Here is a 22,915-nt window from a genome sequence, read left to right as displayed (position 1 = left end):
GGTGAAACCCCATCTCTACTAAAAATTAAAAAATCAGCCAGGTGAGGTGGCTCACGCCTGTAATCCCAACACTTTGGGAGGCCAAGGTGGGTGGATCACGAGGTCAGGAGTTCGAGATCAGCCTGGCCAACATTGTGAAACCCAGTTTCTACTAAAAAATACAAAAATTAGCCAGGCATGGTGGCATGCGCCTGTAGTCCCAGCTACTTGGGAGGCTGAGGCACAAGAAGAATCACTTGAATCTGGGAGATGGAGGTTGCAGTGAGCTGAGATTGCACCACTGCATTCCAGCCTAGGCAAGACAGAGCAAGACTCCATAACCAAAAAAAAAAAAAAAAAAATTCCCGGGAGGGAAAAAGAGGAAGAGCAGCTGGGAGGCTATCACAGTAATACAGGCAAGAAATGATGGTGACTTTGAGTAAAAGGCTAGGAGTGGAGGTAGAAAAAACATCAATTCCAGATGCATCTTAAAGATGGGAGAACTGATTGGATGTGAAGGACAGGGAAGAATCAGGCATGGACCCTAGGTTTCTGGCCTGCACAATTAGATGTATGCAGGTTCCATTTACTGAAATGGATGATATAAATTACGGAGATTTAGTCCTCATATACTGTGTGCTCATTTCAATTGCCAAATTCAGTGAATTCTTATCACATTTAATCTCTCTTCATCTGACAATGCTGAAATACCAAACTCTCCTGGTTTTTCTCTTAGTCACAGAGCCTCTTTCTCAGGTTTCATATACCCCAGAACTCTGTCCTTGGCTCTCTGCTATGTTCTTCAGTGCATTTGCCCTGGATGACCTCATCCAAACAATCCAAGCTTTAACTATTAGCCACATAATTCTCCAAATCTCCATTTCCAACCAGAACTTTCTCCTCACCTCCAGAACTGTCTCTCCAATTGTTTTCTGCCCATCTCCATTTGGATGTCTTACCCGCATCTCAAACTCAACATGTTCAAAATTATCTCCATCATCTTCTTCCCCCAAGACTCCTATTTCCCCATCTGTGAAAAGGCCAAAAATATGCCCAGCTTCCCAAGCCCAAAACCTATGATCATTTTATCCACCTCCTCTTTCAAGCCTGCATCAATGTTTCCAAGCTCTACCAAATGTACTTTCTAAGTGGCTCATGGATATGTGTCCTCTCTTCATGGCCCAATGCTTGAATTCAGATCTTCATCATCCTCCCCTGGATTATTACAATGGTCCTCTGCCTTCTCTGGCTTCAGCCTCACCCCACTCTAAGCCATCCTTCACATCTCAATAGACAGAGAAATGCCCATTGGATTAAGTGTGGCAGACAAGGCCTTTTGTAAGTTGGTGCCCTTGGCAGGCTCTCCTGCCTCAACTCCCACCATCCCCCTTATATACAGTCCAAACTCCCATTATACTGAACTACCAACAGGTTCATTCATAACTCTGTATGTACTTCTGCCCCTCCCCCATGCCTGCTCAGTTTAAACTCCTTTCCTCCAGTAGCCTGAACTACAGTCTGAGATAATGACCCTCCTTCAAGCTTCCACAGTACATCTTTACCAGTGTGCTTCTGACCCTACACAGTGGCACACACCTGTAGCCCCAGCTGCTTGGGAGGAAAAGGCAGAAGAATCACTGGAGCCCAGGAGTTTCAGCTCCAGAGCAGCCTGGGCAATACAGTGAGACCCACCCTCCCACCACCTGCCGCAGGGGAAAAAAAATAGACTTCTTATAGCACTTTTCACAGTGTTTCTCTCACTGAATTGCAAATTATTCAAAGGTGAGGACTCTCTTTCCTAGAGTAGCTTGGTGCTTAACACTTAAAAGGTGCTTGGTAAATGTTTGCTGAATAACTGTCTTGATAAAACTTGAGAAGCTTTCCTGTAAAAGATGAACTCTTATGTGCAGTATCCATGACCAGAAAAACGGTGATTTGGCAAGAATTTTAGATACAATAATTTTCTAAATTGAACCAATAACATCAGCTGTTGATTTTTACATATCAACATTCGTCTTCATTACTAAAGAATTACGTCCAAGGTGTATGGGGCTATTACTCTAGTGACCTTTCCACTACTATGTAGTTTTGCAATCCTGCTACGTTTAATACCCCAATTTTAATTAAGATCACCCTAACTGCTTTGTCCTCCATAGCAATGTCTGACCTCTCATGCATAATAATTGTCTGAAGCATATTTCTGATAAATCTTAATTTTAGGCTATTTTCTATTTGTTTGATTAAACACAAATACCACCACCAAACACACTTTTAACCTTTTTTTCTAAGACAAAATACAGAATGGATTGTGTCTTATACAAAGTGTGTCATCATCTGTCAACCTCTGGAGGGTAGAGAGACTTTTACCTTTATGCTTTACAGCCCCTGGAATCACTGTTTAAGTGGAACAGTTGGCGATCCAACAGAACTTCACCTAGTTTCCCTGGTCCAAGGATTATATTAAGAACTTTTCCATGAAGAAAGAACTTACTGAGTAAACTCTGGTATTCAGATACTGTGATGCAACTGACATTTTGAAAACAAAGGGAATGAAAAAAATCTACGTGGTTTCTTAGCAGCTGGCCCTCTTTATAACTATTATTTAGCCGAATTCGGAGACAACAAGTACTTTGCTTTGAACAACACAGAAAAGTCCTGTGGCAGATACCACTTCAGATGTCCATAAAACAACTCATCCAATTCCCATAAATTGAGCCCACGGTTTACCTTAAGCTTGAGTCACAATATTTGGTAAGAAAAAGGAGCTTTTTTTTTTCCTTTAGGAAAATTATGCTTTTTAATGCTCTATGTCTTATCAAATTATGGTGGCTACGTCTGGAATTATGATGGATTTGACCAAATTCTTTTAAGCCAGGCCATCTCACTGGTATTCCAAGCTCTTTGCATTCTAACCTAGAAGTAACAATATTTTATATTGGCGTTTTGCAGACCACGGAAATGAGGCAAATGAGATTCCAGGACTCTTTTATTACGGAGACTTAAATCTGAATGAGAGCATGGGAAAGGGAACTTACAAGTACAACAAAACCCTGGCTTAACAGGAAACGAACCAACAAAGGCCCTACAAATGAAAAACCTGCAACCTTCCGCCACCTCCCAAAGGTGGAGAACGCCAGAACCCCAGTTCCCGAATCAGAATCCGGGAGGGCCCAGACGATCCAGAGTCATCGTGAGGAGGGGGCAGGAGGCGCCGCGAGGGCTCACCGCAGCCGCCCCCCGGGAAGGAGCAAGATAGAGCGCTCTCCCCTCCTCCTCCGCACTCGAGGATCCAGGAAGGAGAAGAAAGAGGCTCTGCGCCTTCCTGGCCCGTCGCGGGGGCCCGCGTTCCCCATGGGCTGGGTTGCCTCGGCCCCAGAGAGCGCAGGCCGCGCCCCCTCCCCACCTGGGGTCTCAGCACGCGCGCCTGGCCTGCGAGGGGCGTGTGCCGGGCCCGGGAGCCCCCCTCCCCGGCCCCAGCCCTGGTCCTGGCATCACTCACAGAGCCCGAGCGCCGCCGCCAGCACCGACCACAGCCAGCGACTACTGTCTGAGGCTGCAATCACCGCCCCGGCTCCGGCCGGCGCTGCCATCGTCCAGCCGCTGCAGTCGCCGCCGCCGCGCCCCTAAGCCCCGGTGCCCGCTGAGGTTGGCTCGGGTTGGGGAAGGGGGTTCTGATCTCTCCACCACCCGCGCCGGGTGGCACCTCCACGCCGCGCTCCCTACTGCGGCCCCAGCCGCAGCTCGCCAGCTCTGCACCCAAGCCTCAGCCCGGCTCCGGCCCTCGCTGTCCGCTCATTGGCCTGCCCGCGCCCCTTTAAGGACGCGATTGGAGAGAAAGGCTGTCCATCACCCGTCCACGGGGAAGGCTCCGCCTTCTCGGTCCCACCCAGGCGGCTTGGCCCCGCGCGGAGGCCGGGTCTGCAGCGGTCCCAGGCCGAGCCGAGCCCTCCGCCTGCCTGCGTGGCTGTCCGCCTACGGGCCCCGCCAGCCAGCGTCTCCTTTGCCTTTCTCAGGGTCCAGTCCCATGGTCCTCTTCATTGTCTCTCCTCGCCACGGGTCTTTGCTGGGTACTAACCTCGCCTCCGCTTCAGCTCTTCTTGGTCTCTGCCGGCCTCACCTAACGAGAAAGAAGCAATTCATTTACCTTAAAAAGAAAGAAAAGACAGAATGAAAAATAGTGAGGCTTTCAATTGATGGGGGAGAGACTTCTAATTCAGTCGTCCAGGTGGAACACGTTCCCCTTGCCCTGTCCCCAAGGCCTGTCCTTTGCGTGGACTAGATAACGTATGTGTCGCAATTTGCGAAATCTGCTAGTTTAAAAAGAAGTCTCCATCTTGTCCTGACCTCCTCTTAGGAACCTCCCTCCTGGCTTCAGAAGGATGGGAATCTGGAACTCGGATTTCCTACTACCTGGAAAACAAATAAAAATGCTTTTTGATTGTTTTGCTTTTGCATGTCAGTGTTCCTGTCTGTGTCCGTGAAAAATAGAATGCCGAAGTTCCCCGACACTGATTCTGAAGTGCCCTGCAGAAGTTCCCGACACTGATTGCTGGCCCTGCTCAACTTGGTTGCCTTGGCCCAGAACAGTCTGCCACCTACGGGTTGTCCAATCAGTAGGGGAAGTATTTGGAAGGATTCTTATGAAAATGGCTTACAAAAGGGAAAAATGGAGGGACGGGGCACAAGAAAGATGAGTGTGAAGGAGGAACAGGGCAGATTCAGGTGGGAGGCTGATACGGTGAGGAAGGGAAACAAGCTTTAGACAATTAGGACAAGAGCGGGGGAAGAGTATGGTGAGAACCCAAAATGCAACTTCTCACTTCAGGGTTTTGTCTAAGGTCAGTCTTAATGCCATTCGTGATAGCTGTGCTGTTTTAGCTAACATTGTAGTACAGCAAAATTATAAGAACATTAGAAAAAAAAAACACCAGAACCACTTCGCCCTATTTCTGTCAGCAGATCCTTTTGAAGTGTGTCTTACATGCCATAGGTTGGAAAAGATACCAATGCATTAATTGAACCATGGATGTAGAACACCTGGGCTTTACTCGCAACAAGCACATCGTCTACTAGGTGTACACAAACAAGTACTCGATTACATTTGTAAAAATGAGGGCCAGGCGCGGTGGCTCCCACTTGTAATCCCAGCACTTCAGGAGGCCAAGGCAGACAGATCATGAGGTCATGAGTTCGAGACCAGACTGGCCAAAGTGGTGAACCCTGTCTCACTAAAAGATACAAAAAAATTAGCCGGCCATGGTGGCGCGCTGCCCGACTGTACCCAGCTACTCGGGTGGCTGGGGCAGGAGAATCGCTTGAACTTGGGAGGCGGAGGTTGCAGTGAGAGGAGATCAGGCGTCATTGCACTCCAGCCTGGGCGACAGGGCGAGACTCCGTCTCTACTAAAAATACAAAAAATTAGCCTGGCGTGATGACGGGCGCCTGTAGTCCCAGTTACTCGGGAGGCTGAGGCAGGATAATGGCATGAACCCGGGAGGCGGAGCTTGCAGTGAGCCGAGATCGCGCCACTGCACTCCAGCCTGGGCGAAAGAGACAGAGCGAGACTGCGTCTCAAAAAAAAAAGGAAGAGTGAATAAGGACGAAACCCAAAGCCAGCACAGACAGTGACACTCAGCAGTGTTTAAAGCTTCTCTGCTGATTGTGATGTACCTCAGCCACATATACCTCGCTCTCCCAAAATCCACTGGCCCAAGAAGCATCTAGAAAGATTCACCAAGGATGAATAAAAGTTCACCAGAGAGAAAACAGGAAAAGAAAAAGAAAACTCAGAGAACCGATGAATAAAAGTTCACCAGAGAGAAAACAGGAAAAGCACACTCATCGAGAAATGTGGTTTGCAACTTGAGGGGAGTGAGGGGAAGAGGGGAATGAGGGGAGTGAGGGAAAGAGGGGAAGAGAGAATGCCAGGAAAGGAGGCTATGGCCATATTTTGAAGAGCCTTGAGTTGTTTGTTGTGGAGGCAGTGGAGAGTGGTGAAAGGGGTGTAAGAAGTTCAGATCTGTGTTTTAAAAAGGTAACCACTGCAGCAGGGCAAGAATGAAGGGGGCAGGAAATAAGGTATTGACAGTGGGGATAAGAAGACAGGATTTGAGAGACATTTCACAAAAAGAATTACAGGACTGGGTATAAATTGGATGAGAAGTATAATCAAGAGCAAAAGAGTCTAATTTCTAGCCTGTCTATCCTTGCCTTCAAGATCTGTTGCCAGAGGAAAACTGGAATGTGAGTGTTGTTCCAGGAACCCTGAGAATTTGACTCCTCACAGATAACAATCAGACAGATTCAAAGAGGAATCCCGGGCCACCTTGAGAAAGATTTGCCTGAAGCCAAATCAGTTTCACAAAGAATGTCTTAATCCAGAAGCATTGTTGCTAGAAAATTTTGAAAATTGGAAAATTAGAGTTCTAGTGTCTCCTTCCCCTGGGCACAGAGACACCAATTCGGGGGAACAAGGGTAAAAGGGTCCTTAGGGAGGTGTTAATTCTTACAGGAGAAGGCTGTGTTGCCAGACTTCTAAATTCACTGTAGCTGGGATAAAATTTTCCTCAAGATACACTGTCTTCCTGGGCCCTGCAACCATCTGTGTACTACATCTGCTTCACAAGGACCTAATTCTAGGGAAGCATGTGCCTGGACAGATAAGATAGCGCAGGCATTCCTCCTACCAAATAAGGATGTTTCCCACTGCCAATGAAGCAATCGATATTCTGAGTTTTGTTATTGTCAGTCTTTCTGCATCATTGTTATGACAGTCAAATGAAATACTCAAGTATTTGGTCTGCCGAGTAAAAGACAAGTTCCTTTTAACGATTAGAGAGAAGTAGAAGTTGGGGGAAAAAACCTAAAATGATAATAGCGATAGTAAATTCAAATGGGAAAAGAGAGAGAGCAGGGAGACTTCTGGAGACTGAGGCTTTCAGATATCTGAAGTGGTTACATTATTTTCTCTAACCAGTTATATTCTATGGCTTCCTCATTTTAAGGAGAAAAGCAGTATAAACTTCTTAGGTGTGCAGGGCATATTTTTTTCCAGTTAGATTTTGATGAATACACTATCCTGGCAATCTAGAACTTGTTAACATTGTACAAGGTATTCTTATCCTCCCTCCTTTCCTGGAGCCCTAAGAACTGAAGACTCAAGTTAGGGCAGTTTGAAATAAAACAAATAAGGGTGAAGATAGTGCTAGATTTTCTATAATTTTCTGTTGTCAAACCATAGGAAGAAAGTTGACAGTTTGAAGTCGGCCACACAGTACTTGTAAGTGTTAAATGTTTGTTGAAAAATGAGCAGGCCGGACGCGGTGGCTCACGCCTGTAATCCCAGCACTTTGGGAGGCCGAGGCGGGCGGATCACGAGGTCAGATCGAGAACAGCCTCGCCAACATGGCGAAACCCGCCGCTCCGCCCCCACCGCCCTGTCTCTACTAAAAATACATCTGGTGCCGGCCTTTTGTAATTCCAGCTACTGGGGAGTCTGAGGCGGGAAAATTGCTTGAACCCGGGAGGCGGAGATTGCAGTGAGCTGAGACTGCGCCACTGCACTCCAGCCTGGGTGACAGAGCAAGACTTCTGTCCGGAAAAAGATAAAAAAGAATGAGAAATGAATGAATGAATAAACCGATGAATGCATGACATATGAAATAAAATTAATGAATGGGTCTATTTAGGATAGTCACTCTGTCTACTCGTTTCCTACCTGGTTGGTTATTTGCTAGAATGACAATTCACAATTACTGTTTATCAACGTGTTTCTCAACGTGATATGGAAGCAGAATTCTAGGAAAGCTAGAATAACGCCATTTTAAGTTCGGCTCCATTTTAGGACTAAGAAGGCACACTCCTTGCCTGCCATGACCCATAGTCATGGGATGTTTATAGTTAAGGAAACAGCCTGAAGATATCTAGGACTCCTACAACAGCAAGAAGTCCAAATGTCCTAATATCCACAGCAATATATGCCTTTAAGATAATCATAGTTATGCTTTTATGTATTCACACACTAAAATGTCAATAATTGTCTTCTTTAAATCAATAGAGTAACAAATTTTGTCATGTTGTCTGCTCACCCGCATGTAGGCACAGCTTAGCTTAGGTTTTACATAGGTAAGATCACTATATAAGAAAAACTTAAGGACAGGGTGTTTTTCCTCCTACTTTCTGAGGATGTCCTGCTCTGTAACAGAGTAGTTTCCAATAAACTTGCTTCTTTCATTACGCTCTGCAACTCACCCTGAATTCTTTCCTGCACGAGATCCAAGAACCCTCTCTCCAGGTCTGGGTGAAGACCCCTTTTTTCCGGTAACAAAAGTACCAAAATGCAGTGAGCCATGATCATGCCACTGCACTCCAGCCTGGGTGACAGAGTGAGACCCTGTATCAAAAAACAAAAAAACAAACAAACAAAACACCTAAAATTTCTATTGTTAAGGAATTTGGGACAAATTATAACCATTCAGAATTATTCATTGAGCACTAGCTTTCCTATGGTAAGCCTCAATGCTAAGTATTTAAGAATTTAGGGCAGGGTGCGGTGGCTCACGCCTGTAATCCCAGTACTTTGGGAGGCCAAGGCGGGCGGATCACGAGGTCAGGAGATCGAGACCATCCTAGCTAACACAGTGAAACCCTGTCTCTATTAAAATACAAAAAAATTAGCCGGGCGTGGTGGCGGGCGCCTGTTGTCCCAGCTACTGGGAAGGCTGAGGCACGAGAATGGCATAAACCCAGGAGGCGGAGCTTGCAGTGAGTTGAGATCGCACCACTGCACTCCATCCTGGGTGACAGAGCGAGGCTCCGTCGCAAAAAAAAAAAAAAAAAAATTTTGGCGGGGGGCAGTGGCTCACGCCTGTAATCCTATTAGGGAGGCCGAGGAGGGTGGATCAACTGAGGTCAGGAGCTCGAGACCAGCCTGACCAACATGGTGAAACCCGTCTCTTCTAAAAATACAAAAATTTGCTGGGCGTGGTGGCCTGCGCCTCTAATCCCAGCTACTCCGGAGGTACAGAATCGCTTGAACCTGGAGGGCTGAGGGGGCGGAGGTTGCAGTGAGCCGAGATCACACCACTTCACTCCAGCCTGGCGAAAGAGCGAAGCGAGACTCCGTTTCAAAAAAAAAGAAAAAAAAAAGAATTTAAAATATAGTTAGGAAGCCATGCCTACTATATCTAATTAAAGATATTGGGACAATAGAACAGCAATCACACAATTGGTTGCCAATTCTACAGTACAATTCAGTGTTGGTGTAGGTGTCTTGCACTCTAGCAAGTTACAGTTGGAGGAGATAAGACTGAAACCCAGTTATTTACCACATACAATTGGTTTTGATATGTTAAAGGATCTTTTTCTGGGAAGGTTAGAGTTTGGGATTTATCCAAAAGCAAACAGGTTTTCCAGCTGAAGAGAACACTTTGAGTAAAAACAGAGATGGGAATTCACAAGGCTAGATAGGTGGATCTTTGAATACTATAATAAAAAATATCGGCAAGAAACCGAGATTTTAACATTATAGAAAAGTGCGAAAGAGAACGAACGAAACATCCAGAACCCAGTAACGGAGTCTGGAATCAGCCACAGTGACATTGTCCCACACTCAGAGCCATTTATTAGCCATGAATAGAAATAAAATTACAGTTTTCGAAATAACAGGTCGATATTATACTGATAGTGACAACTACTTTGCTTTCTTCTGTGTTACTGATTTTCAAAGAGCAAAACAGAAAAGAAAGAAAATTGAAAACGCATAATCTATAGAAAGCAAACACAACCCAAAGATCGAATCCTAACATGCGAACAACCACATGAGGGCGCCGGACTAAATAGCTATGCATTCCTCAGCGATGACGGAAAGCCAGCACTTACGGCGGCTCGTTGGTCTAGGGGTATGATTCTCGCTTAGGGTGCGAGAGGTCCCGGGTTCAAATCCCGGACGAGCCCTCTTTTGGAGTAAGAACCTCCTAAGTGTATGTTTTGGGGATAGATTACTAAACGTAATAAACACAGGTTGGTCAGAGTAAAACACAAAATTTAGACTTTTGGAAACTTGGAGCACAATCCACATTGGAATACCATTAAAAGGCCTCATTTTGAAAATGCAAAAAGTTTGCTAGTAATGTAGTATTGTACTATGAAAACGTTGTTCCTACCTGTCTATTTCTGGGTGCAGCGCGTGTACAGAGACATCGGGAGATCTGTTCTTGGTTGCCTATGGCGTAGTTTAAACCCATCCACCACAGTGCCGAGCACCGGGGGTGGGGGTATCTCCTGAGCGCCCCCTTTCTCGGAAATGCTCATTCCCGAACCCCAGGACCTGCTAATCCATGACGCCCCCTGCTCGTTTGGAGGAGTTAAAGGCGTGCACAGGATTCTGCACTAGGCGTCTATTTTTCAAGGGTGTGTTTTACATGGTACAAAGCAATTAGAATGCGTTGCCCTTGGGCGTACAGTAACCATATGTTGTATTAATTGGGCTCACATGGTCCTTCGCTTCAAAACACAAAGGGGATCAACATTTGAGCTCATGGGACCAGTATGCTTTCATTTAAGTTTCCGAATGGAATATGTGGGGAACGGGGGTGAAAAATCTGTTTTAAATTTTGGGTGTAGGTGGGGGGGTAAAAGCCTGGGCTCGTCCGGGATTTGAACCCGGGACCTCTCGCACCCGAAGCGAGAATCATACCCCTAGACCAACGAGCCGCTCTCGGCAAAGTCGTTCTCATCGCTTCCCTTCAGCCTTGTTCCGCCGCTCGCCGCACGTTCCGAACAACCACGACCTGCGACCCTTCTACTGCGTGTCCTCTGATTCCCTAAGCCTCCTCCGGAGCGCTTACCGCCCCGCCGCCTGGAGGAGCAGGGAGGGACAGGCTTTTGCCTGGTCCGGCCGTTCCAACACCCCATAGCCGGCGGGGCCTCCACGTTCTCACGCGCTCCCGGAAGCCGCCTTCCGGAGCCCGGGCTGGCCCCGGCGGTTACACTCGCAGTGTTGGCGGGCGCCGGGAGTACGGGCTGAGGAAAGTGCGCGGGGGGCAGGGCAGGACGCAGCCCGGTGCCAGGTCCCCCGCCCAGGTGAGAGGGCAAAAGCACCACCAGGACCTGGAAGAACGGCCTGACCAGGCCACAGAGCAATGGATTCCTTTTACGCTGAACTGAAAGTAGCGTAAGAATGCAAGAGTGTTTTAGAAATAAGGGACCTCTGCAACTTGGCCACGCCCCGCCAGCGCGTCAGTGCACGCAGAGCTGGGCCCGCTCGCTCCACGAGTGGGTCGGGGAATGAGGATGGGGAACCCGGGCGAGGGAAGGTTACACCCGAATCCTAGCTAAGAAAGGGTGGGAGACGAAAGAGTGAATATTAACTCCCCGAACCTTCATTTGGGGGTAATGCACTCTTCTAAGCCCTTTGCTTGTATTGAACTCACCTGATATTCGTAATAATCACCTAAGTGCCATTGTATCTCCATTTGCAGATGAGGAAACTGAGACTCAGAGATGTTAAGTCGCTCACATAAGTCCACAGGGCTAGGAGCTGGCGGTGGCGCTGGTCTAGGAACTCCCGAGGTCCTGGAGGGTGGGAGAACTGGGGGCTGGGGCGTATAAAAGGGACTGGAGAGTGGGGGAGAAGATTGGTACCTTGAAAGGTTGGAGGAGAGAGGGCGGTGGCAGCGGGTCCGGTCTTCTCCCTCCCATCCAGCAAAAAATGTGAGCCTGCCGGCCCTTCCGCCCAGAGGAGCTAGAGTCCGAGTGCGGGGTCTCCCGCGGGTGTGGTTTCCCGGCCTGGGGGTCTAGCTCGTCTTGTCTGCCTTCGGACTGCTCTCACGGCTTCCCCCCCCCCCCCCCCCCCCCCCCCCCCCGCCACCCTGCACTCCGGCTCCTTGCAGTTTGTGGCCAAGTTGCAGAGGCCCCTTATTTCTAAAATACTCTTGCATTCTAAGGCTACTTTCAGTTCAGCGTAAAAGGAATCCATCGCTTTGTAGCCTGGTCAGACCGTTCTTCCAGGTCCTGGTGGTGCTTTTGCCCTCTCACCTGCTAACCGAGAGCTTCCCACGTGCACCCGCGTCTCTGCTCTTTTCTCTCTCTCTCTCCCTTCCTTTTAATGTCAGTGAGCTTTTGGGACGACACTTAACGATAGGAGGTCAGGACCAGGGTTCATGCCCGTGCGGAGCGTAACAGGGGAAAATGCAATGAAGACACCTCAGAACAAACAGCGAGCACTGAAAAACCTTTCTTTAGCCCACTCTGGCGCTGTAGAGAGCCCTGTCGCTGGCTGGTGCAGGGGGAGCCAGGTCTGAGGTGGGCAGCCCTGTCTACGCCTTCTATTTGTTTGGAAGTGTGTAAAACTATTGACACCCTCTCCTTGTCTGAGACCACTTTTCTTCCTCTCACTGACCTAAGGTGTGAGAACTGGATATTGCTTTTTTTCTTTTCTTTTCTTTTCTTTTTTGAGACGGAGTTTCGCTATTGTTGCCCAGGCTGAAATGCAATGGCGCGATCTCGGCTCACCGCAACCTCTGTCTCCCAGGTTCAAGCGATTCTCCCCGCTCAGCCTCCCGAGTAGCTGGGATTACAGGCATGGGCCACCACCCCTGGCTAATTTTGTATTTTTAGTAGAGACGGAGTTGCTCCAAGTTGGTCAGGCTGGTCTCGAACTCCCGACCTCAGGTGATAGGCCTTTCTCGGCCTCCCAAAGTGTTGGGTTGAGCCACCGCGCCCGACTGGCTATTGCTTTTAGCACACTGTTTGGTAGTTTGAGGATAGTCAAGGGTGGGGAAGGTTGGGGAGAAAGTTTTCATTAGGGCAAGTCCTGAGCAGCTAAGTGTCACCCTCCTTCCCTTTGAGAGTGTGCCTGCCTTCGCTGGGGCTCTCTCTGCCTTGCCTGAGCTGTATCCCACTCCTGGGAGCTCTGACTCATTCCTGCCACTTACCATATGCATGGAACAGGACAGAGCTGGACACTTCTTTCATCTTTGCTGAGTATACACTCTCAAGTGTTTTTTGTTTGTTTGTTTTTGTTCGTTGTTTTTTTAATTTCCCAAGCCTGGGGAGAGGGATAAAAAATAAAAATAAGTTCCCAAGTCTGCTTTTCCATTCCTTTAAGTTGTTTGTAATGGCTTCATAGTATCCCATCAAGATAATGGCACATCCTTTTCTTAATTATTCTTCCACTGTACGATAAGTAAGTGGTGTCAAACATTTCACTGAAATTTTGTGTATGTAATTTTTTTTTTGAGACAGGGTCTCACTCTGTCACTCAGACTGGAGTGCAGTGGTGCTGGATCATGGCTCACTGCAGCGTCAACCTCCTGGTCTCAAGTGATCCTCCCACCTCAGTCTCCCAGGTAGCTGGGACGGGCATGTGCCACCTACACCCAGCTAGTTCACCGACACCTGGCTAATATTTTTGTATTTTTCTGTAGAGATGGAGTTTCACTATGTTGCCCAGGCTGGTCTCCAACTCCTGGGCTTAAGTGATCTGTCCACCTCCCCTCCCAAAGTGCTGGGATTACAGGCATGAGCCACTGCACCCGGCCCCTTTCTATGTACTTTGGATTATATTTCCATAGGACACAATCCCAGAGTTGGTCTGGTCACAGGGATAAACACTGGTCCTTGGCCATTTTTATAACTCTTGATGCAATTCTCTGCTAAGGAGCGTGGCTTGGCTGGTTAACAAGTAAGATGGAAATGTGGAAGAAGAGGACCAGTGGCCCTTGGAGAACTTTAAAGCCCATGATTTCATCTTTTAATTTCATTTAAGGGTTTTGATGGCATCAAAGCTTTTGAGAATGGTGATAATGTTAAAAGTATTATTGACAACAACAATTTTGACTTGGGGTCAGATGTGTAAAAGGGAGTAAAAGAAATTAGAAAACTAGTAAATCCATTAGGAGATGATTAGAATAACTCCGGGATGCCATTATTGAAAATGTGAATGGACATTTAAATCACTTGTAATGAGGATTCAGTGACTATTTAATAACTAAGATTTGCTGGCCACTGAATTCTTACCCAATTTAGGCTTAAGTGGTGCAGACTTGGCTCTGTCTGGCAAGGTCAGTCCTTAGAAATGAGAATACAATTAATTACATGGGTTCACCACTACAAGGAACCTTCTCGCTAACTTGGCACACAGGACTGGCCTCATGCTCATATGCTGAGCCTTGTTTGCTGCTTGTGTACTAGAAGGTCATGGCTGTTGTCTTGGTAGGCTTGTGTCACCCACAGCAAGCCTTCCTCCAATTTAAACAGAAACTTGGATCTGACTGAAAATTCGTGTCTTTTTCCAGATTCTAGTCCAATATCCAGCAAAAGCTTCAGCTACATGTTACTAAACACATTTCTATTTGGTTTCCCTCAATGATCCTTTTTATGAGGTTTAGATCATGTGTCCCTCTGAATTTTGCAGTCCTTTCATTGAACCACTATTAATGAATTCTTGGAACTCCCTCAGCCTCTTCATTTTTCATTCGAAAGGTTTTGCTTGTTTTTAAGTTTTGAGAATACATGGGGTCGGAGGGATAATATGAATCTTAGATCTAGATTGTGAAAGAACTGCTCTCCACTAGGACACCTTCACTTCTACGAGGGAATCTTATTACCTGTTTATCTTATTACCCTCTGTTTTATACAGAGCTGGTTCTTGTCAGATGTTTCTGGTTAACACAAAAATGTATCGTTTTCATGATCAAACTTGTGATTCTTTTTTTTCTTTTTTTGAGATGGAGTCTCGCTGTGGCCCAGGCTGGAGTGCAATGGCCGGATCTCAGCTCACTACAAGCTCCGCCTCCCGGGTTTATGCCATTCTCCTCCCTCAGCCTCCTGAGTAGCTGGGACTACAGGCGCCCGCCACCTCGCCCGGCTGGTTTTTTGTATTTTTTAGTAGAGACGGGGTTTCACCGTGTTAGCCAGGATAGTCTCGATCTGCTGACCTCGTGATCCGCCCGTCTCGGCCTCCCAAAGTGCTGGGATTACAGGCTTGAGCCACCGCACCCGGGCCAAACCTGTGATTCTTTATGAAGACATGCTCCTGAGAGCATGTTACAAAAAAGAAAGAGAAAATTAGATATAGTGAAATCCCAATTTTGCACCAACCAAGAATTAAAACAAACGTATATAATGCACTGAAAAAAAAAAAGAAGAAGAAAATCCATAAAATAGTAACATTAGTTATCCCTGGATAGTGGACTTAAAAAAACTTTTTTATTTGCTTCCTAAAATTTTTTCTTTCCCCCCACCAATTTTCTAAAATAAAGATGCATTGCTTTTACAATGAGAAAAAAATAAGGATAATTAACATTTTTAAGCCACAAAGAAAACAGGGGTCTTAAAACTGCATTTCTTTTTTCGTGGTAGAATGAATAGAGACACAGAATTAGAAGCAATGTAAAGCAGGCCCTGTTGTGCTTCTCCATCCCTTCTGCTTCCAGAGGTGGTCAATAAGCCTGTTTGTATCACTCCTGAGAGGCCAGGTGCAGCTGTGATGGGGATGTGCCTGGCACTGTCTGGTACGCATGGCTTCCTTAAATAGCCAAACAGCAGTGACTAGTGTTGGAGGTCCTATTGTTTGAAGAGGCTATTGTTTTCTTGGAGAGGAATGAGTATCTGTGTCTTGGTAATATCCATCCTTTGAGTACCAATCATATAATAATTCTAGAATTTTGTTTCTGCATGCTGGTTAAAGTGCAATTCAGTCTACTCATTCTTTAAAACAGAAGAAACTGGTAAGTGTGGTAACTGACTTAAGGGTTTATCCAAGTTAGAGTAACTTTCTCTAATTTCTTTCTTTTCTTTTCTTTCTTTCTTTTCTTTTTTTTTTTAGAGACACGGTCTCAATCTGTCACCCAGGCTGGAGTGCAATGGCGCAATCTCAGTTCACTGCAACCTCTGCCTCCCAGGTTCAAGCGATTCTCCTGCCTCGGTCCCTGGAGTAGCTGGAATTACAGGTGTGTGGCACCATGCCCAGCTAATTTTTGTATTTTCAGTAGAGACAGGGTTTCACCATGTTGGCCAGGCTGGTCTCAAACTTCTGACCTCAGGTGATCCACCTGCCTCTGCCTCCCAAAGTGCTGGGATTACAGGTGTGAGCCACCACGTCCTGACACTTTCTCAAATTTCTATGTAAAACTACATCATGAAGGACTAGAGTCATTACTTACAGGAGTACTCGGGGGGAATCCTAGCCTTCTTTTTTTTTTTTTTTTTTTTTTTTGAGACTGAGTCTTACTCTGTTACCCAGGCTGGAGTACAGTGGCATGATCTCAGCTCACTGCTGCCTCCACCTCCTGGGTTCAAGCGTTTCTCCTGCCTCAGAGTCTCCAGTAGCTGGGATTACAGGCACACCAACAGACTCGGCTAATTTTTGCATTTGTAGTAAAGACGGGACTTCACCATGCTGGTTGATCTTGAACTCCCAGCCTCAAGTGATCCACCCACTTTGGCCTCCCAAAGTGCTAGGATTACAGGCATAAGCCACCGCGCCTGCCCAGAATCCTAGACTTTTCTGACCTCTTCCTTCGGCATCCTGCTTCCCTCATATTGTCTTCCTGGCTGCTCCAGCTCCCATGGAGAAGCCCCACAGCTTTTCAGGATTAGGAGGATGTGTAAGATGTCTCTTAGTTCCTGTTTTGGATGTGGGTGGTTTTACTCTTTTGGCTTCCTTCACCCTCTGAGGCATGTAATACATTCATCATCTCTTCCTCCTCCGAGGAGTCTCAAAGAACCAGTTTCCTGCCCCATTTGACCACAGTGAGACTTCGCTGGAATTCCCACAGTTCTCCTGGGATTTGAGGGCAAAACTGGAATAATGGTCTCTTGTCAGCATCCATAGCCACTGTGATCAGGACATCCAGCACAGGGCTCGTGGGGAGCCTGGGTTACCCCAACAAAACTGGGAAGGCAGAAAAGTGTGTCTCCTGACCCTAGAATTTTGTGCATTTTGCTCCTCTTTTGTGACCCCCTCTGGGAAGGGTCTCAAGAAACTTCTCACACCAAGGTATAAATGACAAAGGAGGCTTCAAATAATGATCTCTCTCAGAAGTATTTGCATATTGAAGGAAGCTAATGATGACATTTCAGATGTCTGCTATCAGTTAAGAGAGGTGTTAAGCAGGGATGATGGTTGAAAATAATCCCATCTCAGCTCTTAAATCAATTCAGTCATTCATTATTTAACAAATATTTATTGAGTACCTACCATATCTGAGGCACTGTGTACAATGAAGAATAATACAAACACATTGTACTCCCCTAGAACTACAGGTTAGCTCTGGGCACAGTAATACATTATTACATAAAAAATGAGACTGATTTTCTTGGGTGGCTTATGAAACCTAATCCCATTTTATGTGAGGATTTGGATTTTGTTCAGTGCTCTTGACATCTTCATAAACCACCTGATCATGCCTTATATAGAGACATTCTTTTTATCCTTTTTTTCACCTGGTCCATCGAGCAAAAACTTGAGTGGAACTAGTTGGGGTCAAATAAAATTTAATTTTGAAGCAAACAATGGAATTGGGTGTTTCAGGTTTTGTCCTGTGGGAAACAGCTGTTGTTTTTTGCCTGCCTGCATAGCTTCTTTTGGTAACAGCAACCTGATTTCACTTTGAGGAATCTTTTTGCTTGCCTGTGCAGGCCTTGTAGAGACAGTGCAGGATTGACTCACCTAGCTCCTAGCTCCAGGAGAGGGCACGCAGTCTCTGCATCTCCTTGGTTATAACGATTGATTCAGGTGTAGACACATGAGTCACATAGGGCCTATGGAAAGCCTCTATAGGATTTTTTCCCCACAGTAATGGGGAAGGAGTAAGCCCTTTCACTGGGTTTGAGGACTGGGAAGAATCTGCTTAAGAATATGACCAGCTGGACATGGTGGCTCATGCCTGTAATCCCACTTTGGGAGGCCGAGGCGGGAGGATCATTTGAGGCCAGGAGTTTCAGACCAGCCTGGCCAACATGGTGAAACCTGGTCTCTACTAAAAAATACAAAAATTAGCTGGGCGTGGTGGTGCATGCTTGTAATCCGAGCTATTAGGTTGGTGCAAAAGTAATTGCAGTACTTGGGAAGCTGAGGCACGAGAATTGCTTGAATCCAAGAGGCAGAGGTTGCAGTGAGCTGTGATTGTGCCACTGCACTCCAGCCTGAGCTACAGAGTGAGACTCTGTCTCATGTCAAAAAAAAGAAAAGAAAGAGAGAGAGAGAGCGAGAGAGCGCCTTGGCTGCAGCTATTAAGGAAAATTCATTAAATAATTTTTAAAAAAAGAAAAAAAAGAATATGGCCAACAAGAGGGAAAGCAGAGACCAATGCCATGAGAGATTCCTGACATCACTTGGGTGACTGTATTTAGGTTTGTTTTTTTCAGTTCTATGAAACTGAAAAAGGGGGAGAGATTCATTGATCCGTATAGTTCTGTTTTTCATCAACTAGTTTGAGTTGGGTTTCTGTCACCAGCAGCTAGGTAAACTTATTCATTCAGCTGTACTAAACACATACCTAATCAAGAAAACCTAATGAGAAGATGATGAACTGGTTGCCTTTTCACGCATTTATTTCTTTGACATATATTTATTGAACATGTAGTTAACTGGTCATAGGACAAAACCTGCATGAAAAACTGGGCATTGTTCAGGGTGAAGTCAGTGAGGAGCATGGAGTTCTGAGGCCCCTGAAGCTTACCTAGTTCCACATGCAGCTGAAATACAATCCCAATCCCCTTTTAAATAGTGGCAGATCCCTTCAAAGCATCCAGGATTTTTTTCTTGCTCCCTCTCTGGAATAAGGAAGGACACAGTTTGAAATTCAAGCTAGACTATAAAGATAGTAGAAGAATGACTCTGACTCTTTCTTTAGCTCTGTTGATGTAGAAGAATCAGTGTTTTCTTTCAAACCCATTAAGGAAGCCTGAAAGAAAGAAAGTCTTCCTGGCCTGTTAATAACTTTGTGCTACTTAAAACACAGATGAATTTCGTTAATCCCAAATTTAGAAGTTGCAGTATCAACCATGCAAATAAAACACCTGATCATGGTTGCTTCGAGAAAGGAGAGTTTTAAGCAGTGGGGCTGCAGCACCAACAAAACTCAGTCCCTGCACTTCACGAGTTCCCTGCCAAGAGCCCCCTTCATTGATGAACAAGCCCTGGGAATGGGGTCTCTGTTTTTTTCACAAAGTAGACCAAATAATGTGACTAACAGGAGACTTGGGGGATAGAAAGGTATTTTGATGCCCACAAGCATGGTCCCGCAATGTCACATTCTTGTCATTTTTACTGCCCCTTTCTCGTCTGCTACTATGTTTAGACCCTCCAGAAGAAAAATGCAGTTTCTGGCCGGGCGCGGTGGCTCAAGCCTGTAATCCCAGCACTTTGGGAGGCCGAGATGGGCGGATCACAAGTTCAGGAGATCGAGACCATTCTGGCTAACATGGTGAAACCCCATCTCTACTAAAAAATACAAAAAACTAGCCGGGCGAGGTGATGGGCGCCTGTAGTCCCAGCTACTTGGGAGGCTGAGGCAGGAGAATGGCGTAAACCTGGGAGGCGGAGCTTGCAGTGAGCTGAGATCTGGCCACTGCACTCCAGCCTGGGCGACAGAGCGAGACTCCGTCTCAAAAAGAAAAAAAAGAAAAAAAGAAAAATGCAGTTTCATTTTTCATATCTAAATCTCATACTTTCTATTCCATGCCTTCCTCAAGTAAAGTGGCCCTTTGCATCACACACTCATAATCATGCACACATTCACAAAGTACTTGCCCAGATAGTGCATGTGTATAAACAACCCAAAGACATATATAAATAAAACCAAGTATTGTTTAGGGGTAGACTTCTCTGTCTATAAATGGATGGTAGCTAGATTGATAGCAAGCTAGCGAGCTAGCTAGATAGACAAGTTTATAGATCTCAAAATAATTGACACACACATTTCCCAAATTCTGCTAATATCCAAAGTTTATCATAACTATGACAATATCAGTCTCAACCAGGTTACAAGGTTGTTACAAATTACAAACTACTTAAAAATAGTTTTGAAAAAAAAATCCCAAATATTAACACTAAACACTACCCTGGAGTTAGAAAAACTGTAAATGGGATGAGGAAACTGAGGTACCAGTGGTGACATAAGGCCTTTTTGTCTGAGAGACTGTTTTCTGAAGTCAGCGTAGGATGTAGTCTAACAGACCTCCAGAATAATTCTTACAGCTACCAAATCAGCACATTGAGACATTAAAATACTCAGATCAGAATAAGGACCAACACTAAGTTTAAATGTGTATTTGGATTAACATTTTTCAGCAGGAGTGCATGAAGATGGGAGAGGATATAAGTCAAAGACTGGGTAGTCAGGCGCCCTGTCCCTTGCAGAACTTCCTACACTCACCAAACACAATATTAAAGCAAGAGCTACCCAAGAAGAAGAGACTAAAGACACCAACTCACTCCTCCTGTGTTGGCCAGAAGAACCTGGGCTGTGAGTCAAGAAAAGCTTCCCAGGGAAACTAAGAAAAATGTTTTAATTATGTAGCTTTCACATCATGGTACTCAGGGCACCTCCCAGGAAACATCTAATCCACGCTCAAGGATTCTGGAAATGCATATTCATCCTCACAGGATCAATCGGACAGCCGCCATTATTCAGGTATCACTGCTTTGCTTTCAGGAGGAGATGCAATGCGGGACATGAAACCTCCTGCCATTCTGCCTCTTCATGGGAGTTCTCCACGTTCTCAAGGGCAGGAGAAGGGAGTGAGCCAAGGCAGCGACCTCCCATGGTGGTTACCAACTGGATAAGCACAGGGCAGGTAAAGCTACTGAGAATGGAGCAGACACTTTTTTTTTTTTTTTAATGTTTCAATCATTATCTCTTCCAGTCCAATGTTTTAAAGACTGGTTGGCCAGTTCAAATTTGGACCAAGTTGAAAAGTTGTCTCTAGGGTTTGGATACAATTTAGGGTCTTCTGTAACTAACAGGATTTCTATTTTATGTTTATGGCCACCTAAAATTCGTTTTTAACTGGAATTTGAGAACCGTAAACACTTTAGAACAATAAAAAGGAACTTTACCCAAGCAAATCTGATAAGCTAAATCAGAGCTCAGGTCGGAGGTCGGAGGCCGGAGGTCGGCTGCAGGGATGGGTGGGTGTGGATAGCGTCCAGGGCTCCACAGGCTGACCAGTGCCCCTGGGACTCATCGCCACATGGCATTGTTTTAAGTAAGTTGTTGTTTAACCAAGTCCATCAAATGACATAAACTCAAACTGATAAAAGTCTGCTGCCCTCAGATCCAGTCTCCATCTGCGAGGGAACATTTGGTGTGGAGGCCAGGAAATAATCCACCCTGTGTCTTCAGGCTGACTCCAGACTCTCAGCACATTCTGCCTCTGCAATGCCTTCGTCTGCTGCTGCTACGACTGTTGCTGCTACTTGCAAAGAGATGTGTCCAGCAACTTCATCACTGGGGCACAATGAGCTGTTCTTCACATTTTAGTGTCCTGGACAAGAGTGTCATCCTGTGAACAGGGGAGGAAAGAATTAATTAGGAAAATGGTGAGGAAATCCTGACACTCAGTATCCCTCCTCGGGGATGCTGGATCAGGCAATAGTAACAGTAGGAGTAGTAGTAAGAATGATAGTCATAAGAATGCTATGTGCCCGACTTAGTTTTTTTTTTTTTATGCATTGACTTATTTAATCCTCACAAAAGCAATATGAGGTAGGTACTTCTATTAACTCTGTCATAGGTGAGGCAGGCAATGAAAGCACAGAGAGGTTATATCCCCTAGGTCACACAGCTAGTAAGTGATGAAGTCAGGATTTTAACCTAGAGATCAGAGCTTGAGTCGTCAAGTACCAAGTGACCCCGCCCACCCCTTGATGCCTGAGTTCCCTCTATCTTGGCCTCTTACCTATTCACTCATTCCCATTCAATGTGCTCTCCTGAAACTCTGCTCAAGATTCTTTGGCAGCATATAAATGGAAAAAGGACAGAAAGAGTTGAAAATAAAAGACTAACACTTGAGTAAAAGGACAGTAAAGTAGCTTTTTATTCAACAGTCATTCAGAAGGTATTACTTCGAGATCCTTCTGTGCTAGGAGCTGTACCAGGACTCCAGCCTCGTCTCCATCAGTTCTTTAGCTGAGAAATGGTAACATTTGGAAACGTAACCACAGTACAAGGTGGGGTGTGATGTGGACCATCCTAATGGATTATACTGAGCAGGGGGGCATTTGTCCTCAGAGCAATCAGAAAAGGCCTGTGGAGGGAAAGATAGAGGTGTGGTGAGAGGACTTCCAGGTACCAGTGAGGGCTGGGTTTAAGTGGGCTGCGGCAATTTCAGCTGCTGTGCAGGCATTTGGGCAAAGAGGCTGCGGGAGTGGATGAGGGGATGCCTTGCCTACTGTGGAATGGTGGAGGGTGCAGGCTGGCTGGAGCCCCAGCCATGCTGTTGAGGGGCATGGAGACAGTGAAGGTTAGGCAGGTGGCAAAGCCCAGCCCATGGAGCAGCATGAAATCCATTTTTCAGTGGGCAGTATCAAAGGGTTTGGGATAGGAGAGCAGACAACCTATGGTATTTATAGGAAGAGGAATTTGGCAATGATGTGTAGGGTGAGTCTGGAGACCAGGAATTCTGTTAGGAATGAGTCGTGATTGTAGAGATAGAAAAGAAAGGCTAGCACTGGTATCATCATAGAGATGGGGTTGCGCCATGTTACCCAGGCTGGTCTCCAGCTCCTGGGCTCCAGCGATCCTCATGCCTCACCTTCCTAAAATACTGGGATCACAAGTGTGAGGGACTGTGCCCGGCCACAATTCCATTACTGATTGAGCTCCCACAAAGCGCTAGTCATGCTTAGGGCTGGGGAGGGTCAAGGAGGAGAAGGGGGAAAGGGGAGAAGGAGAAGGAGAGGCAAAGGGATTTCTGGGGAGGACAG

At 46.1% G+C, this 22,915-nt stretch overlaps 2 protein-coding genes and 2 non-coding genes across 11 annotated transcripts in view; 1 reads left to right on the top strand and 3 right to left on the bottom strand.

Annotated features, from left to right (window-relative positions):
* MPZL1 (myelin protein zero like 1) overlaps positions 1-3,760 on the bottom strand; it is a 64,801-nt gene extending 61,041 nt beyond the window's left edge. For both annotated transcript variants that reach the window (XM_023207089.1, XM_023207090.2), the window contains exon 1: positions 3,479-3,760. In XM_023207089.1, coding sequence (XP_023062857.1) covers positions 3,479-3,569 — 91 coding nt within the window. In that variant the 5' untranslated portion in view covers positions 3,570-3,760. The remainder of the gene's footprint in view (positions 1-3,478) is intronic.
* A 6,101-nt stretch (positions 3,761-9,861) lies between these two features.
* On the top strand, positions 9,862-9,933 carry TRNAP-AGG. Its single transcript has one exon. It is a non-coding gene; the product is annotated as a tRNA-Pro (tRNA).
* A 687-nt stretch (positions 9,934-10,620) lies between these two features.
* TRNAP-CGG lies at positions 10,621-10,692 on the bottom strand. The gene has a single exon. It is a non-coding gene; the product is annotated as a tRNA-Pro (tRNA).
* Positions 10,693-19,915: 9,223 nt separating this feature from the next.
* RCSD1 (RCSD domain containing 1) overlaps positions 19,916-22,915 on the bottom strand; it is a 76,379-nt gene continuing 73,379 nt past the window's right edge. For 4 of the 7 annotated variants that reach the window (XM_023207083.3, XM_023207081.3, XM_023207082.3 and 1 more), the window contains 2 exons: positions 22,055-22,236; positions 21,358-21,492 (listed from right to left, as the gene is read on the bottom strand). In XM_023207083.3, coding sequence (XP_023062851.1) covers positions 22,072-22,236 — 165 coding nt within the window. In that variant the 3' untranslated portion in view covers positions 21,358-21,492; positions 22,055-22,071. Of the gene's footprint in view, positions 21,493-22,054; positions 22,237-22,915 lie in introns of all 7 variants that reach the window. The other 3 variants (XM_023207085.1, XM_023207084.1, XM_023207086.1) reach the window with 1 other exon arrangement.

This window comes from Piliocolobus tephrosceles, chromosome 1 (genome assembly GCF_002776525.5).
Source record: "Piliocolobus tephrosceles isolate RC106 chromosome 1, ASM277652v3, whole genome shotgun sequence".
In the NCBI taxonomy this organism is placed as follows: domain Eukaryota; kingdom Metazoa; phylum Chordata; class Mammalia; order Primates; family Cercopithecidae; genus Piliocolobus; species Piliocolobus tephrosceles.
Note: the sequence above shows the minus strand (reverse complement) of the source record. Positions and strands in the feature narration are given on the sequence as shown.